Source organism: Equus caballus, chromosome 19 (genome assembly GCF_041296265.1).
Source record: "Equus caballus isolate H_3958 breed thoroughbred chromosome 19, TB-T2T, whole genome shotgun sequence".
Taxonomy (NCBI): Eukaryota; Metazoa; Chordata; class Mammalia; order Perissodactyla; family Equidae; genus Equus; species Equus caballus.
This window is the reverse complement of record NC_091702.1, coordinates 48,146,085-48,165,433: the sequence shown is the minus strand read 5'-3', so window position 1 is coordinate 48,165,433 and position 19,349 is coordinate 48,146,085. Positions and strand designations below refer to the sequence as shown.

General features: G+C 36.4%; 1 protein-coding gene across 24 annotated transcripts in view; it reads left to right on the top strand.

Moving 5' to 3' along the window:
• Positions 1-19,349, top strand: part of STXBP5L (syntaxin binding protein 5L) — a 349,911-nt gene that overhangs the window by 217,262 nt on the left and 113,300 nt on the right. For all 24 annotated transcript variants that reach the window (XM_023623677.2, XM_070243721.1, XM_070243724.1 and 21 more), the window contains one exon: positions 14,020-14,145. In XM_023623677.2, coding sequence (XP_023479445.1) covers positions 14,020-14,145 — 126 coding nt within the window. The remainder of the gene's footprint in view (positions 1-14,019; positions 14,146-19,349) is intronic.

Sequence of the window (19,349 nt, the reverse complement as noted above, 5' to 3'; positions counted from 1 at the left end):
TGGGTGTTGGATCTTGTCCAATGCTTTCTCTGCATCTATTGAGATGATCATGTGGTTTTTGTTTTTCATTTTGTTGATGTAGTGTATCACGTTGATTGACTTGTGGATGTTGAACCATCCCTGTGTCCCTGGTATAAATCCCACTTGATCATGGTGTATAATCTTTTTGATGTATTGCTGTATTCGGTTTGCCAAAATTTTGTTGAGGATTTTTGCATCTATGTTCATCAGTGATATCGGCCTGTAGTTCTCCTTCTTTGTGTTGTCCTTGTCAGGTTTGGGGATGAGAGTGATGTTGGCTTCATAGAATGTGTTAGGGAGTACTCCATCTTTCTCAATTTTCTGGAACAGTTTGAGAAGAATAGGTATTAAGTCTTCTTTGAATGTTTGGTAGAATTCTCCAGAGAAGCCGTTTGGTCCTGGACTCTTATTTTTGGGGAGGTTTTTGATTACTGTTTCTATTTCCTTACTTGTGATTGGCCTATTCAGATTCTCCATTTCTTCCTGATTCAGTTTAGGGAGATTGTAGGAGTCTAGGAATTTGTCCATTTCTTCCAGGTTGTTCAATTTGTTGGCATATAGTTTTTCATAGTATTCTCTTATGATCCCTTGTCTTTCATTGGTATCTGTTGTGATTTCTCCTCTCTCATTCCTAATTTTATTTATTTGCGATTTCTCTCTTCTTTTCTTGGTGAGTCTGGCTAAAGGTTTGTCGATTTTGTTAATTTTTTCAAAGAACCAACTCTTTGTTTCATTGATCCTTTCTATTGTCTTTTTTCTTTTAATATCGTTTATTTCTGCTCTTATTTTTATTATTTCCCTCCTTCTACTGACTCTGGGCTGTTTGTTCTTCTTTTTCTAGTTCTGTTAGGTGTCGTTTGAGGTTGCTTATCTGAGCTTTTTCTTGTTTAGTGAGGTGAGCCTGTATTGCGATGAATTTCCCTCTTAGAACTGCTTTTGCTGCATCCCAAATGATTTGGTATGTCGTGTTCTCATTTTCATTTGTCTCCAGATAATATTTGATTTCTTCTTTAATTTCTTCAATGATCCATTGTTTGTTCAGAAGCATGTTGTTTAGTCTCCACATTTTTGCACCCTTCTCTGCTTTTTTCTTGTAGTTGATTTCTAGTTTCATAGCGTTATGATCAGAAAAGATGCTTGATATTATTTCAACTCTCTTGTATTTATTGATGTTTGCTTTGTTTCCCAAAATATGGTCAATCCTTGAGAATGTTCCATGTGCACTTGAGAAGAATGTGTAACCTGCTGTTTTTGGATGAAGTGTTCTATATATATCTATTAAGTCCATCTGGTCTAATTTTTCATTTAATTCTATCATTTCCTTGTTGATTTTCTGTCTGGATGTTCTGTCCGTTGGTGTTAATGGTGTGTTGAGGTCCCCTACTATTATTGTATTGTTGTTGATGTCTTCTTTTAGTTCTATTAAGAGTTGCTTTACAAATTTTGGTGCTCCTGTGTTGGGTGCGTATATATTTATAAGTGTTATGCCTTCTTGGTGGAGAGTCCCTTTTATCATTACATACTGTCCCTCTTTGTCTTTCTTTATCTGTTTTGCTTTGAAGTCTACCTTGTCTGATATTAGTATAGCGACACCTGCTTTCTTTTGTTCATTATTAGCTTGGAGTATTGTTCTCCATCCCTTCACTCTGAGTCTGTGTTTGGCTTTGGGGCTGAGGTGTGTTTCCTGGAGGCAGCATATTGTTGGGTCTTGTTCTTTGATCCATCCTGCCACTCTGTGTCTTTTGATTGGGGAGTTCAATCCATTTACATTTAGAGTGATTATTGAGATGTGGGGGCCTACCACTACCATTTTATGTCTTGTTTTCCGGTTTTCTTCAATTTCCTTTGTTTCTCATCCCATGGTTTAATCTGTTCTGATGAAGAGCTGCTACTCTTTGTTGTTGTCCTTCTACTTATCTCCTCTGCTCTTGGTTTTGTAGCCCCTTTCCTTTTTTTGATTTTTCAGGAATGAGAGTTTTCCTGAGGATTTCCTGAAGAGGAGGTTTTGTGGCAATGAACTCCCTTAACTTTTGTTTATCTGGGAAAGTTTTTATTTCTCCATCGTATTTGAAGGATATTTTCGCTGGGTAGAGAATTCTCAGCTGTAGGTTTTGGTCCTTCAGATTTTTGAATGTATCATTCCACTCTCTTCTAGCCTGTAAAGTTTCTGCTGAGAAATCTGCTGATAGCCTGATGGGGGTTCCTTTGTAGGTTAGTTTCTTTTGCCTGGCTGTCCTTAGTATTTTCTCCTTGTTGTTGACTTTTGCTAGCTTCACTACTATATGCCGTGGGGTTGGTCTTCTTGCATTGATAAAGTTTGGAGATCTATTGGCTTCTCTCACCTGAAGATCCATCTCTCTCACCAGATTTGGGAAGTTCTCACCCATTATTTCTTTGAATAGGCTTTCTGCCCCTTTCTCCTTCTCTTCTCCCTCTGGTATACCTATAATCCTTACGTTGCATCTCCTAATTGTGTCTGATAATTCTCGGAGAGTTTCTTCATTTCTTTTTAGTCTTACTTCTCTCTCCTCCTCTGCCTGCAGCATTTCTATATTGCCATCTTCCAAATTGCTAATTCTTTCCTCCATGTTATCGGCCCTACTGTTCAATGCATCTAGATTTTTCTTAATCTCCTCTATTGTGTTCTTCATTTCCAGTATTTCTGTTTGGTTCTTCTTTATTGTATCAAACTCTTTTGTGACATAGCTCCTGAACTCGTTGAGTTGTCTATCTGAATTCTCTCTTAATTCATTGAGTATTTTAATGATGGCTGTTTTGAAGTCATCATCATTTAGGTTATATATCTCATTTTCTTTGGGATTGTTTTCTGTGTATTTGTTATTTTCCTTCTGTTCTGGAGATTTAATGTATTTTTTCATATCGCTTGATGTTGTTGATTTGTGCCTCTGCATAGAGATAGAGTTTAGTTGCTCCTTCCACTTGTTTCTGCCTCTGTGGTGGGGGAGCAGCTGTTTATACTGCACCAACCAGGAACTCTATCCGCAGTTGCTAACCAGGCCTGGGCCCCTCCTTGTAGTCACAGTGGTCCTTTGGATTCCCTCTTCTGCTGTGGGGGCCGTCACGGGGGGGCTTCAGGCTGTTGGTGCCTACTGTTGCAGCCCACCTAGACGTGCTCCCTCCTTGGGGTCTGCAATGGTGTTATGGTCTTTTCCAGCGGCCAGGGGTAAGATCACTTATATTTGCCGCTCCGTCACTGTCGGAACCCACAAAATCTCACTTGTCCACTATGGGTCACAGCAGAGCTATTGGCATCTTCTACAGTCTGTGGTTAGCTCACCTAGTTAAGCTACTTTTGTCCCAGGGTCTTCCAGCCTTGTGGCTGCCAGTTGGGTGCTCTCTACTAGTGCTGTGCAGAGGCTTTCCCTGAGGCTGCTGTGAGCCTGTAGGATTTCCCCCTAGGCTACGGAGCTGGGTCGCTGGAACTCCACCCAGCCCCAGTCCTGTTCCCCAGGAACTCGGGGAGCACTTTGCCCTGTCTGGAGGATAGCCGGAGATCCCGATTTCAGTGGTAGCTGGTCAGCTGCTGCCCTGCCTGATATTCTCCTCTCCGGGACCCTCCCGGTGTTGTGGATGCTGGGTGTGGCCCCTCCGCTAATAGCAGACAGAGAGTTTTGTCTGCTGCCTAGGCAGAACTCTGGAGCTTCCCCTCCGGGCTGCAGGGCCAGCCTCTGGAGCTCCCACCAGCCCCAGTCCTCTCCGAGATCTCTGGCAATCCCTTACCCCACGGGGCGGGCAATGGCAACTGGGGGTCACCTCGCCCTCTGGGACTCTCTCCGGGACTTTCCTGGAGTTGTGAACCCTGGAAGTGGCCCCTCCGCTAATGGCAGACAGAGAGTTTTGTCTGCTGCCCGGGTGGAATGAGCAGTAATATTTTGAAAGGAATCTTTTTTTCTGATCATTATGTCTCAACAGTGAGCTTAATATATTCAGTAAACCATGTTGTAAACAGATGTGCTATCATCCAGGCTTTGTTGTTCCATTATCAGAGCACAGGCAGAATTATGCTTTAGCATAATTCTTAAGGGCCCTGTGATTTTCAGAATGGTAAATGAGCACTGGATTCAACTTAAAGTCACTAGCTGATTTAGCCCCTAACAAGAGAGTCAGTCTGTCCTTTGAAGCTTTGAAGCCAGGCATTGACTTCTCCTCTCTAGCTATGAAAGTCTTAGATGGCATCTTCCAATATAAGGCTGTTTGTCTACATGGAAAAAATTATTGTTTAGTGTAACCACCCTTCATTAATTATCTTAGCCAGATCTTCTGGATAACTTGCTGTAGCTTCTATGTCAGCACTTCCTGCCTCACTTTGCACTTTTATGTTATGGAGATGGCTTCTTTTCTTAAACCTCATGAACCAGTCTCTGCTAGCTTCAAACATTTCTTCTGCAGCTTTGTCACCTCTGTCAGCCTTCATGGAATTGATGAGAGTCGGGGCCTTGCTCTGGATTAGGCTTCAGCTTAAGGGAACATTGTGGCTGGTTTGATCTTCTATCCAGACCACTGAAACTTTCTGCTTAACATCAATAAGGCTGTTTCATGTTCTTATCAGTCATGTGTTCACTGGAGTGGCAATTTTAATTTCTTTGAAGAACTTTTACTTTGCCTTCACAACTTAGCTAACTGTTTGGTGCAAGAGGCCTAGCTTTCGGCCTATCTTAACTTTTGACGTGCCTTCCTCACTGAGCTTAATCATTTCTAGCTTTTGATTTAAAGTGAGAGACCTGAGACTCTTCCTTTCACTGGAACACTTAGAAGCCATTGTAGTATTATTAAATGGCCTAATTTCAATATTGTTGTGTCTCAGGGAATAGGGAGGCCTGAGGAGAGGGAGGGAGATGTGAGAATTGCTGGTCGGTGGTGTAGTCAGAACACACACAACGTTTGTTAAGTTCACCATCTTATATGGACACAACTTGTGGTGCCCCAAAACAATTACAATGGTACAAGCAAAGATCACAGATCTCCATAATAAATATCATAATAATGAAGAACTTTGAAATATTTTGAGAATTACCAAAATGTGACACAAAGACACAAAGTGAGAAAATGCTGTTAGAAAAATGGTGCCAATAGACTTGCTCAACACAGGGTTTCCACAAACCTTCAATTTGCCAAAAATGCAGTATCTGTGAAGAGCACTAAAGCAAAGTACAATAAAACAACGTATGCCTGTATCTGAATCTGCTACTCAAGGAACTTTAGAAAACTAGTTTTTTCATTTCTTATGAAAACACTTATAGAAAACTTAAAGATAAGATTTCAGGAGCAAAATTAGTTTACCATACAATTAGCGGTTGCTATACTTTTATAGTCATTGATTTTTCCCCAAAAAATTTCTTATGAAGTAAGAAAGGGAAATGTAAGCAGAAATGACTGGTAGGAAAATCTACGAAGAGGAAACATCATCATAAAATTTTAGCAAATGGAAAACTTTTGTAATGTTATAATTTTACATAATTTTCCCTTCATATCACTTTACTTCATGTAATTGATTCCTGTTAAAATGAAAACAAGAAAGAGAACAAGAAGTTCAACAGAGCTCAAGAAATCACTGTAGATTGATTTGTTTATTAACTAAGAAGACCCGTTATTAAAGTGTGAGTCCTCTAATGACATAAACATTTTTCTACAAAATTTTAAAAATTTAAAAGAAAGGAATAAGAGAGAAGAGCCAGTGAAATAAACATCTGCCCATTCTTATCAATATGTGCATTTGTGCAATTATTTGATTTTTTTTTTTTTTTGCTGTTGTTCTTCCTAGTGTATAAAATGAATGGTCATCATATGCCTCATTAAGAGGGTGAGATTTAAACAAAAAAATAAATGAGGGAGTTAGCTGAAGCATATCTGGTGGAAAAGTGTTCCAGGAAGAAGGAACAGCTAGAGCAAAAGATTTGAAGTGCCTCACATATAAGGAGGTCAGTGTAGCCAGAACAAAGGGAGAAAGGTGAGGGTAACAGGGAGGATAGTAGGAGATAAAGTCAAAGAGATAATAGAGGGCCAATTATAGGCCATTGTAAGGACCTTGGCTTTTAATCATAATTAAATGAGGAGTCATTATAGGGTTTTGAATAAAGAAGTGACATGATCAGACAAATTTTATTTTATTTATCTTTTATTGTTATTTTATTGTAGTAACATTGGTTTATAGCATTATATAAATTTCAGGTGTACATCATTAAATTTCAATTCCTATGTGGATTACATCATGTTTACCACCCAAAGACTAATTACAATCCATTACCACACACATGTGCCTAATCACTCCTTTCCCCCTCCCCTCTCCCCACCTTCCCCTCTGGTAACCACCAGTCCAATCTCTATCTCTATGTGATTGTCATTGTTTTTATCTTCTACTTATGAATGAGATGATACGGTATTTGGCTTTCTCCCTCTGACTTATTTCAGTTAGCATAAGACCCTCAAGATCCATCCATGTTGTCACAAATGGCTGGATTTCATCATTTCTTATAGCTAAGTAGTCCATTGTGTATATATACCACATCTTCTCTATCCATTTGTTTTTTGATGGGCACCTAGGTTGCTTCCAAGTCTTGGCTATTGTGAATAATGCTGCAGTGAACATAGGGGTGCATGTATCTTTATGCATTCATGTTTTCATGTTCTTTGGATAAATAACCAAGAGTGGAATAACTGGATTATGGTAGTTCTATTCTTAATTTTTTGAGGAATCTCCATACTGTTTTCCACAGCAGCTGCACCAGTTTTCACTCCAGTGAGAGTTCCCTTCTCTCCACATCCTCTCCAACACTTGTTTCCTGTCTTGTTAATTATAGACATTCTGACAGGAGTGAAGTCATATCTCATTGTAGTTTTGATTTGCATTTCCCTGATAGTTAATGATGTTGAACATCTTTTCATATGCTGTTGGCCATCTATATATATTCTTTGGAGAAATGTCTGTTCGGATCTTTTGCCCATTTTTTAATTGGGTTGTTAGTTTTTTTGTTGTTGAAATGTTTGAGTTCTTTATATACTTTGGATATTAACCCCTTATCAGATATATGGTTTGCAAATATATTCTCCCAATTGTTAGGTTTTTTCATTTTGTTGATGGTTTCCTTTGCTGTGCAGAAGGTTTTTAGTTTGATGTAGTCCCATTTGTTTATTTTTTCTATTGTGTCCATTGCCCAGTCAGACATGGCACTTGAAAATTATACTGCTAAGACTGATGTCAAAGAGCATACTGCCTATGTTTTCTTCTAGAAGTTTAATGGCTCCAGGTCTTACATTCAAGTCTTTAATCCATTTTGAGTTAATTTTGTGTATGATGTAAGACAGTGGTCTAGTTTCATTCTTTTGCACGTAGCTGTCCAGTTTTCCCAGCATCATTTATTGAAGAGACTCCTTTCTCTTGTATGTTCTAGGCTCCTTTGTCAAAAACTGGCTGTCCATAGATGTATGGGTTTATTTCTGGGCTTTCAATTCTGTTCCATTGATCTGTGCGTGTGTTTTTGTGCCAGTATCATGCTGTTTTGGTTACTATACCTTTGTAGTATATTCTGAACTCCAGCTTTGTTCTTTTTCCTGAGGGTTCCCATGGCTATTCAGGGTCTTTTGTTGTTCCATATAAATTTTAGGATTCTTTGTTCTATTTCTGTGAAAAATGTTGGAACTTTGATAGGGATTGCATTGAATCTGTAGATTGCTTTAGGAAGTATGGGCATTTTAATTATGTTAATTCTTCCAATCCAAGATCATGGAATATCTTTACATTTCTTTGTGTCTTCTTCAATTTCTTTCAACAATGTTTTATAGTTTTCAGTGTAGAGATCTTTTACCCCTTTGGTTAATTTTATTCCTAGGTATTTCATTCTTTTTGTTGCAGTTGTAAATGGGATTTTATTATTAATTCCTCTTTCTACTACTTCATTGTTAGTGTGTAGAAACACAACTGATTTTTTATGTTGATTTTGTATCCTGCAACTTTATCATATTCATTTATTATTTCTAAAAGTTTTTTTGTGGATTCTTTTGGGTTTTCAATATATAAAATCATGTCATCTGGAAGTAGTGACGGTTTCAGTTCTTCCTTTCCAATTTGGAACCCTTTTATTTCTTTTTCTTGCCAGATTGCTATGGCTAGGACTTCCAATACTGTGTTAAAGGAGTGGTGAAAGTGGGCATCTTTGTCTGGTTCCTGTTCTTAGAGGGATAGCTTTCAGTTTTTCTCCTTGAGAATGATATTAGCTCTGGGTTTTTCATATCTGGCCTTTATTATGTGGAGGTACTTTCCTTCTATACCCATTTTACTCAGAGTTTTTGTCATAAATGGATGCTGTATCTTGTCAAATGCTTTCTCTGCATCTATTGAGATGATCATGCGATTTTTATTCTTCACTTTGTTAATGTGGTGTCTCCCGTTGATTGATTTGCAGATGTTGAACTGTCCCTGCATCCCTGAAATAAATCCCACTTTCTCATGGTGTATGATCTTTTTAATGTGTTGTTGTATTTGATTTGCTAGTATTTTGTTGAGAATTTTTGTATCAATGTTCATCAGTGATATTGGACTGTAATTTTTCTTTTTTTGTGTTGTCCTTGTCTGGTTTTGCTATCAGGATAATGTTGGCTTCAAAGAATGAGTTAGGAAGCTTCCCCTCCTCTTCAATTTTTGGAAGAGTTTGAGAAGGATAGATATTGTCTTCTTTTAAACGTTTGGTAGAGTTCACCAGGGCAGCCATCTGGTCCTGGGCTTTTATTTTTTGGAGGTTTTTGATGAATGTTTCAATCTCCTTACTGGTGATTGGTCTATTCAAACCCTCTATTTCTTCTTGATTCAGTTTTGGAAGGATGTATGATTTTAAGAATTTATGCTTTTCTTCTAGATTATCCAATTTGTTGGCATATAGCTTTTCATAGTATTCTCTTATAATCTTTTGCATTTCTGAGGTGTCTGTGTAATTTCTCCTCTTTCATTTCTGATTTTATTTATTTGACCCTTCTCTCTTTTTTCCCTGGTGAGTCTAGCTAAAAGTTTGTCAATTTTATTTATCTTTTCAAAGAACCAGCTCTTAGTTTCATTGATTTTTTTCTATTTCTTTTTAATCGCTATTTCATGTATTTCTGCTCTAATTTTTATTATTTCCTTTTACTGAGTTGGGGCTTTGTTTGCTCTTTTTCCAGTTCCTTTAGGTGCACTGTTAGAGTATTTATTTGTGATTTTTCTTGTTTGTTGAGGTAGGCCTGTATTGCCATAAACTGCCATCTTAGAACCACTTTTGCTGTATCCCATAAATTTTGGCATGTCGTATTTTCATTTTCATTTGTCTCCAGGTATTTTTTGATTTCTCCTTTGATTTCTTCTTTGACCCAATCGTTGTTCAGTAGCATTTTGTTTAATCTCCACATATTTGTGGCTTTTCTGATTTTCTTCTTGAACTTTATTTGTACTTTCATACCTTTGTGGTCATACCTTTGGTATTATTTCAGTCCTCTTGAATTTATTGAGACTTGATTTGTGGCCTAATATGTGATCAACCCTGGAGAATTTTCCATGTGCATTTGAAAAAAATGTGTATTCTGTGGTTTTTGGATGGACTATTCTGTGTGTGTGTCTACACATATACTAAGTCTGTCTGGTCTAATGCATCATTTAAGGCCAATGGTTCCTTATTGATCTTCTATTTGGATGATGTATCCATTGGTGTAAGTGGAGTGTTAAAGTCCCCTACAATTATTGTTTTACAATTTCTCCATTTATGTCTCTTAATAATTGCTTTATATATTAGGAGCTCCTATGTTGGGTGCATAGATATTTACAAGTGTTATATCCTCTTGTTGGATTGTTCCCTTTGTCGTTATGTAGTGCCCTTCTTTGTCTCTTGTTATAGTTATTGTATTAAATCCTATTTTGTCTGGTATAAGTATTGCTACCCCAGCTTTCTTTTCATTGCCATGTGCATGGAGTATCTTTTTCCATCCCTTCACTTTTAATTTGTGAATGTCTGTAGGTCTGAAGTGTGTCTCTTTTAGGCAGCATATATATGGGTCTTGTTTTTTTATCCAGTCGGCCACCCTATGCCTTTTGATTGGAGCATTTATCCCATTGACATTTAAAGTAGCTATTGATAAGTATGTACTTATTGCCATTTTGTTACTTTTTTTCTGCATGTTTTAGCAGTTCTTCTCTGTTCCATTCTCTTGCTCTCTTCCCTTGTGGTTTGATGGCTTTCTTCAGTATTATGTTTGGGTTCCTTTCTCTTAATTTTTTGTGTATTTATTATAGGTTTCTGTGAGATTCATATGTAATAACCTAGGTAATAGCTATCTATATTAAGTTGATAGTCTCTTTAGTTTGACCTCCTTCTAAAAGCTCTACTCTTTTACTCCCCTCCTCCCACATTTTAAGTTTTTGATATCATATTTAACCTCTTGTGTGTGTGTGTGTATCCATTACCCTCTTATCATGGAAATAGGTAATTTTAGTACTTTTGTCTTTTGACCTTCATGTTATCTTCATTGATGGTTGATCTGCTACCTTTACTGTATTTTGCCCTTACTAGTGATTTTATTGCCTTTTGTTTTTTCTGATAACTTTCTTATTCCTATTTGTGGTCTTCTCTTTCCCAGTTAAATAAGTCCCTTTATCATTTCTTGTAAAACTGGTTTCTTGGTGATAAACTCCTTTAATTTTTGATTGTCTGGGAAACTCTTTATCTCTCCTTCCTTCAGAATGATAACCTTCCTGGGTAGAGTGTTCTTGGTTGTAGGTTTTTTCCTTTTAGCACTTTGAATATATTGTGCCACTCCCTTCTAGCCTGTAAGGTTTCTGCTGAGACTTCAGCTTATAGCCTTATGGTGTTTCCTTTTCTGTAACTTGTTTCGTTTCTCTTGCAGCTTTTAGGATTCTCTCTTTATTTTTAATTCTTGACATTTTAATTATAATGTGTATTGGGTATTGGCCTTTTTGGGTTTTTTTTTGTTTTGTGCTCTCTCTGCTTCCTATACCTGGATGTCTCTTTCCTTCCTTAGGTGAGGAATGTTTTGAGCTATTATTTCTTCAGATAGATTTTCTGCCCCTTTGTCTCTCTCTTCTCCTTCTGGGACACCTATAATATGAATGTTAGTGTTCTTGATGTTGTCCAAGAGGTCCCTTAGACTATTTTCATCCTTTTTAATTCTTTTGTCTTTTTTGTGTTCAACTTGGGTGATTTCCTCTAGTCTTTTGTCCAGCTTGCTGATTTGTTCTTCTGTATCATCTATTCTGGTATTGAGTCCCTCTAGTGAATTTTTCATTTCCAATATCGTATTCTTCATTTCTGATTTGTTCTTGGTATTTTCCAGTTCTTTGTAGAAGTTCCTACTGAGTTTATCCATTCTTCTCCTAAGATCAGTGAGCATCTTTATGACTATTAGTTTGAGTGCTTTGTCAGGTAGATTATTTCTATTTCATTTATTTCTTTTTCTGGTGTTTTGTCCTCTTCCCTTACTTCGAATGTATTCCTTTGCCTCCTCATTTTGCTTCTTTCTCTGTGCTTCTATCTATGTATTAGGTGAGTCAGCTGTGTCTCCTGATCTTGAGGAGGTGGCCTTATGTAAGAGATGCCTTATGAGCCTGAGCAGTGTGCTTCTCTCTCATCACCACTTCCAAATGTTCGAGGAGTGTCCCCTATGTGGGCTTGTGTGTCCTTGTGTTGTGGCAGGGTTGCTCTTGCTGCATGTGCCCAGGGAAGCTAGGATCTCCCTAGACCGGCTGGTCATAATGCTCAGCTGTGTGTGGCTGCTATGGATCCTTCGGTCACTTTATTGGGCATGGGTAGCCTCAGCACAGTTGGCTGCAAGGTCTAATAGCACATTCCTGTTGCAGTTTTTCAGTTAAGTGAGTAGGCCCCCAGTGTGGCTGGTTGCTAGGCTCAGGGGCATACAATTTCTGTAGGCGTTTGTCCTGAAAGACTCTTGTCATCTCTTTCAGGATTGCAGCTGAGTCTGGCTCACCCCAGGCATGGGAGCACTCATTTGTTTCAGGCTTTAGAAGGTGGGGCCGATATGCTATGTGGCTGTTGGAGAAACACAAGTCTTCTGCAGCTGCCATGCCCCATCATCCACAGGGCCACACACACCTTCAACACAGTCCTGTCCCATGTGCACACCCTGACTCCCTGAAGTGTACACAGTAGCCCCCCTGCAGAGGCCCCACACATTCCACCAACACCCCACGCATTCCACCTGCTCCTTGCAGGCCCCTCAGAGGCAGACCCATTCACTCGGCTGCAAAGGATCCAGGCACCCAGCCTATGCAGGCCCACAAGTTGCCCAAGGGCTTACTGTTGGGTGGGACCAGTTCCTAGGGTGGGCTGCCTGCCCTGGCTGAGCTGGATTAAATTGCTGCTCTAGTGTGTGGGGCAGACCCTGGGCTAAAAGGCGAGGGGAAGAACTCCAATGGTGTCTGCCAGTGTTGTGTCAGAACACCTATACTAGGTCACAATAATGGCTGCCATGAATGTCTCAGTCCCTGGAGAGTCTCACATCTCATTGAGATGCGCTCAGAGACTATCAGGTGAGTCTCTTTTCACCAAAAGACTGTGCACCTTTCTTTCTGGTGATTTTAGGTTGCTTTCCAAAATGATTAAATCTATGCCTAGGTCCTTTAAGAGCTGGCTTTTTCCCCTTATGTCTGATAGCTTTTCTGGGGTGTTCCCCTTGCAGTTAAGAGCCAGCAAAGCCAGATATTATGACACTCGTCTTGGTTGTGCTGAGTCCAGAGGAAGCCTATAGTGGTAAAGCTCCCCTGTTCAGGTCCCCCACTCCTCCAGGGAAGGCCATGTGCCTTAGGATTGCTTCTGGCTGGCCATGAAGTGCTGTGGCTTGCAGAGGTGGATTTTTTTCACTCCAGAAAGGAATTTCTCCCTCTTCCACTGCAGTCAGGACTGTCCCTTTTTGTGGGAGTTCTTTTTATCCAGTTTTCAGTTCGCTCTCAGGGGTATTTGTTCCCAGAATAGCTGTAAATTCGTTGTGTCCATGGGAGGAGGTGAGTTCAGAGTCCACCTATTTCCTCTTGACACCTCTTTCTCAAATTATAAATTGATTACTTTGGTGTCTATGTGTAAAATGGATTTTAGGGTGGAAGGGAAAGGTAGAAGCCAGGAGACCAGTAAGGAGGCTATTGCACCTAAATAGAGATGATATTAAAATCTGGCAGATTCATCAAATAATAATACAGGATGCCCATTTAAATTTGAATTTCAGATAAGCAATAAATTTTTTAGTATTAGTATATCCCAAATATTGCATAGGACACACTTATAGTAAAAAAAAAAAAAGTTCTTACTGTTTATTTGAAATTCAGACTTAAGTGGATATCCTGTATTTTTACTTGTCAACTTCAATTAGGTTTGTAGCAGTAGAGAAGTAAAAAAATGGTCAGATTTTGGATATATTTTGAAGGTAGCACCAACAGAATTTGATAATTGATTGGATGTGAGGTATGAGAGAAGGATATTAGTCAAGGATGATGTTAAGGTTTTTTAACTGAATAACTGAAAAGAAAGGAGTTGCTATCAAATGAAATAGAGAAGCCTGCAGGTGGAGCAAATTTAGAAGAAAAGAGAAGGAATTCAGGTTTTGGATATGTTGAACTCTTAAGTTGGGTGGTAGATTAATGGTCATTCTTTCTGTTGTTACACATTATAACTTACGTATATGTAACAAGTATTATGTAAGAAAAATAATTAAGTAATAAAAATAATTATAAATACTATTCGCAAAAGAAAAATGTGATAGGGACAGCTGGATTTGTGGACCTGACTGACTAAAAGCTCCTTAAAAAGAAAACTAAGCAATCAAAAGTGGCTTGATGTATTTTGAGAAAACTAGAAGACACTGTTCACCTGCATACTGCCCTCAAAGCCTGATGTATATATTTCTGTAAGAAGATTCTATGTAACTTCTGAAGAGGAGCGTGAGCATACTTATTTAAACTGTATGTGATAGAACTACGTTTTCTTTTTGTTCTAGTGTTAAGACACGACCAGTGCGGATGCCTCCAGGGTATCAAGCAGAACTTGTTATTCAGTTGGTGTGGGTGGATGGTGAACCTCCCCAACAGATTACTAGTCTTGCTGTAAGCTCAGCATATGGAATGTAAGTAGCTAAGCATTCTTTTCTAATTTGTTTTATTTATTTAATATGTTTGATATATTTAAATGCTTCTTGAAGTCCTAGAAGTGGAAAGAATCTCTTATCTGGATTTTTATTAGATTGAAAATGGTTTAAGAAAATCAATGATTTCAGGATAAACTGTGGTTATTTCTTCTTCCTTGATGTCAAACTTGTGATAGTATTCCCATTTTTAATGTTGTTAGGATGTTATTACACTTATTTTGTTTGTTTTTATATTTTCTATCTTTTTTCCTTCTTGTGTTTCATTTTGGATACGTCTTATCTTTTAGTATTCACTAATTCTCTCTTCAACTGTATCTAATCTGATGCTAGATCTATCCATGGAATTCAATTTCAGTTATTTTCAGTTCTAGACCTTACATTTTTTTTTTCTTAAATCTTCCTGTTATCTTCCTAAATTATCACTCTTGTCTTTTATTTCCTTGAAAATGTTGAATATAGTCATTTTAAATATATGTTTGAGAACTCTATATCTCTTATTAGTTTATTATTTGTCTTGGTTTTTGGTCACATTATATTGTTTTCATGTAATCTAGGTTTGCTTTTTGGTTTTGTTTCTTTTTTTTGTAGTTGAACATTATATACCATCATGTATATAGTCACGTGTCACTCAACGATGGGGATACATTCTGAGAAATGTGTCCTTAAATAATTTCATCATTGTGCAAACATCATAGAGTGTACTTACACAAACCTAGATGGTATAGCCTACTACACACCTAGGCTATATGGTACTAATCTCATGGGACCACCATTGTACATGCAGCTCATCATTGACTGAAACATTGTTATACAGTGCATGACTGTATAAATGTTATAGAGATAATTTGAGGTTATACATGATGTTTATCATCCTCCAAAAAGTATTTACATTTCCTCTGACAGGTTGAGAAGCTAAGAGGTAGAAGAAGGTTCAGAACAACATAATCCAATCAGATATCCTATCTTTGAAATTTGGATTGTATTTCCTTTAAAAGCTAATTTAATTCTAATTAATTCTTATTCCTAGGTTGTAGCCCTCCATAGAAGTTGTGTAAAATTGTACTCCTACCAGCAATTTAGAAGAATGCCTGATTCCCCACAACCTTTCTAACAATAGTGTATAACCAAACTTTTAATCCTGTCATTTTGTTAAGTGGAAGAAAGTTATTATAATATTGATAGACTTTTCTCATATCTTAAGTGAAACTGAACATCTTTTCCTGAACTGTGACATTTCTGTTTATATTCTTTGTCCATTTTTCTGTAGTTGTTGGTCTTTCTCTTATAGTTTTGTGAAAACTGTTTACATAGTAGGGCAGTTAGCTTTCTCTGTGATGTAACTTGTAAATATTTTCCCTGCTTTTCTGTGCTTTGTGACTATTTAGGATTTTTTTCCATGTGTAAATTTTTTAAAAATTAAGTAATTCTATTTTTTCTTCTTCTAGATCTGAATTTTGTGTCATACTTAGAAAAGCCTTCCTCAATTCAAGATAATAAAAAATTATCATATTCTCTTCCGATATATTGTTTCTATAATATATTTAAGTCTTTAATCTATCTGGGATTTATTTAGGTATAGGGTATGAAACAGGGATTAAACTATATTTCTTTCCTGATGACTAAGAGTTGTGCCAATACCACTTCCTGAATACTTTATCTTTTTCCTCTAAATTTGGAATTATCTTTTATCAAATGGTACATTTTCTAAATATGTTTGACTCTATTTCTATAATTCCCAGTCTGCCCCTAAGCTAAGTCTGGTGAGCTCTAAAAGAACTCTTTGAAGCCATCTGACAGGGGTTACAATAGTTTACAACCTTGTGAAATTTCAATTGTACATTATTATTTGTCAGTCATATTATAGGTACACCACTTCACCCTTTGTGCCCACCCACCACCCCCTCCTCTCCTCTGGTAACCACTAATCTGTTCTCTTTGTCCATGTGAGGAGCTTCCTTCTTGACTGAAAAATTCTTTGATAAAAAAGCTGACAGGAAGGGAGGAGAGGAAGGGAGTGTGAGACAGCTGATAAACCTGTTATTTGATATGGCAGGAATATATGCTTGTCCTACAGCCCCACTAGTTACCATGGAAAATGACTGAGCTCAAGCCATTTTCAGGGTTCCTTATGTAAGAGATTGACCTATAAAGGCAAATGGATGTCTAATTAAGAGGCCATGAAAGTATATCGCCAGATTCAGGAGCTGAAGTTTGTTAGAATAAGTCAGTTAAAGAGCATATTTCCCATGTAAAGTAACTGTGGGAGTAACAATCCCTATAGAACCTCTGAAGAACCTACACTTGTCTGAGAAAGACAGCTTGGACAACTGCTTCATAGATATATTCAACTGCCAAAAAACTCCAGCTCAAGTGGTTACCCATATAAATTCCACCAAAGTTTTAAGAAATAGGTAATACCAGTATTACACAAAATTTTTCTGAGAATTTTAAAGGAAAAGATCACATTAATCTCATTTTATGAGGCAAACATAACTTGATGCTAAAACTTAAAAAGGGCATTACAGAAGGTGAAAATTATAAGTTTATATCATGCATGAACATAGATATAAAAATTCCAACCAAAATATAAATAAATATAGCAATAAAAATATTACATATTATAAACAAGTTTGGTTTACAACAAGAATGCAACATTTAACATTTAAAATGAACCAGTGTAATTCATCACATTAACAGGATAGAGTAGAAAAGCATATGATTAAGCCATGAAATGTGAAAAGCAAGAACATTAGATTAAATTCAATATGTATTCATGATTTAAAAATAAACAATTAACTAATTTAAACAAGAAGGAAATTTCCTTAATCTAATACACAGCAGCAAATATCATTCATACTTTATAGTAAAATGTTGAAAACTTACCTCTAAATTAAAAACAAGATAAGAATGGCTGCTATCACCACTTCTATTCACGTTGTACCAGAGAACCTAGCCAGGGCAATATAGAAAGGAAAATAAGTCAAAGTTACGTGAATTAGAAAAGAAGGAAATTGAAAAAAATTATGATTGTGTATGTAGAGCATCTAAATAGTTAGATAAATTATTTGAATTAGTAATTGAGTTTAACAGAATTGCTGGCTATGAAGTCAATGTTAAAATATGTTTCCATATACTTAAAAAATAATTAGAAACTAAAATTGTATAAAAATAAAGATTCCATTTACAATAAAATAAAAATAGTAAAAGATCTAGGAATGCATCTAATAGAAGATGTTCACGACCTCTACACAGAAAACTATAAAACTTAAGATAAAGAACCTAAATGATGGGATGGAAAATTCAATAATAGTATAAAGATGTCAGTTTTTCCCAAATTGATCTGTAGATATACCACAATACCAATAAAAATTTCAGTAGATTTTTTTCCTTGAAGTTTAAAGCTGGTTCTAAAATTTATAGAGAAATGCAAAGGGCCACAACTAGCTAAGACAGTATTGAAGAAAAGCTTTGCTCTACTAGAAGACAAGACTTATTAAATAAAGCTATTTAGTCATGACAGTGTTTTCATTGGCACAGAATAGATAGACAAATAGACCAATGGACAGAATAAAGAACCCAGAAATAGATCCAGGCATATATAACTAAACCATTTCTACAGATCAATGGGGGAAATGACTGGTCCCCACCGCAGCCCCCCCCCCCCCATAAATAATACAAAGTCAATTGAAAGATTATATAAAAAATTGGATCTGACTCTTCTCTCCCACTATACACAGATTCTAGAAGATATTAGAGGAGAATATCTTCATAACACTTGGGTTAAAGAAATATTTCTTCAACATTACTCAAAAAGTATTAACCATAAGGAAACGTTAAGAACCTGGAAAAAAGGTACCATTAGGAAAGTGAAATGGCAGGACAAGGAAGAGATATTTGGATTAACTGCATCTGACAATGGGCTTATATCCAGAGTATAAAGAGTTTCATGAATCACCAATAAGAAAAAGACAAACAACTTAGTAGAAAAAAATGCAGAAGAAATTTGAACAAATGTCAGAAAAGAGGTTATCTAAATGAAAAATATTTTTTTCATGTATATATGAAAAGATATACAACCCCATTAGTAATGTTGGTAGGTTTTGCAAAGATATTTAGTAGCAGGAACTCTCACACACTACTGCTGAGGGTAAATTGATGACTTGACTTTATAAAATTGTTAGCTTTATTTACTCCATTTTAGCATACATATATATGCATTCCCTACAACCCAAAAGTTTCATATCTAGATATATACCCAACAAAATGGAAGCACATGTGCACCAAAAGACAGTAGCATTATTTGCAATGGCACTATTATATTTATCATAGTTCCAAACTACAAATAATTAAATGTCCATCAGAGTAGACGGAATAAATTATAGTATATTAGTCCAATTGAATTCTATAGCAATGAAAATAAATGAACTACATTTATATGCAACAATATATAAGAAAGAAGACAAACATCTATCAAAAACATGCAAAACTGATTTTTGATATAGGAAGTTATGTTTTGCGGGGAGGAGAGAAGAGTAATAATTGGGAGGACATGCAGTTGCTGATAATGTTTTATTTCTTGACCTAATTTTAATTACGTGGGGTTGTTCACATCACAGTAATTCATTGAAGTGTACAATTATGTACACTTCTATTTATATATGTTATACCTGAATAAAAGTGTAAAGTATAAGAAAATTTTTTCCATTAAGTTTATTTTTAGAAATTTATCCCATAAATATACTCAGTATTTAAGTGCAAAGTAACTTATGAAGGATAATCATTATTGTATTGTTAGCAAAAGACTAGAAGCAACCTAACTGTCTATCAACAAAATTCTAGGTAAATAAATTAGAGTACACACAAATATGAGTTTACATAGGATAATTACCAAAATATATAGTAAAATTTTAAAAATCAAGATTTAGGCTATTACTTACACTGTGCAACATTTGTTTATCTTTGATATGCTGTAATTATCCAGAATACATTTTTTAAATTCCTACACATTGATAAGAAAAAAATAACCCAGTCAAAAAATAAACAAAGCATATAAACAGGCAGTTCACACAGGAAGAAAAACAAATGGCCAATAAACTTGCAAATATTCTTAGCTTCACTAGTAACAAGGAAAAAATGAAAGAATACCAATTTTTACCTATTATATGGGCAAATTTTTTTTTTTA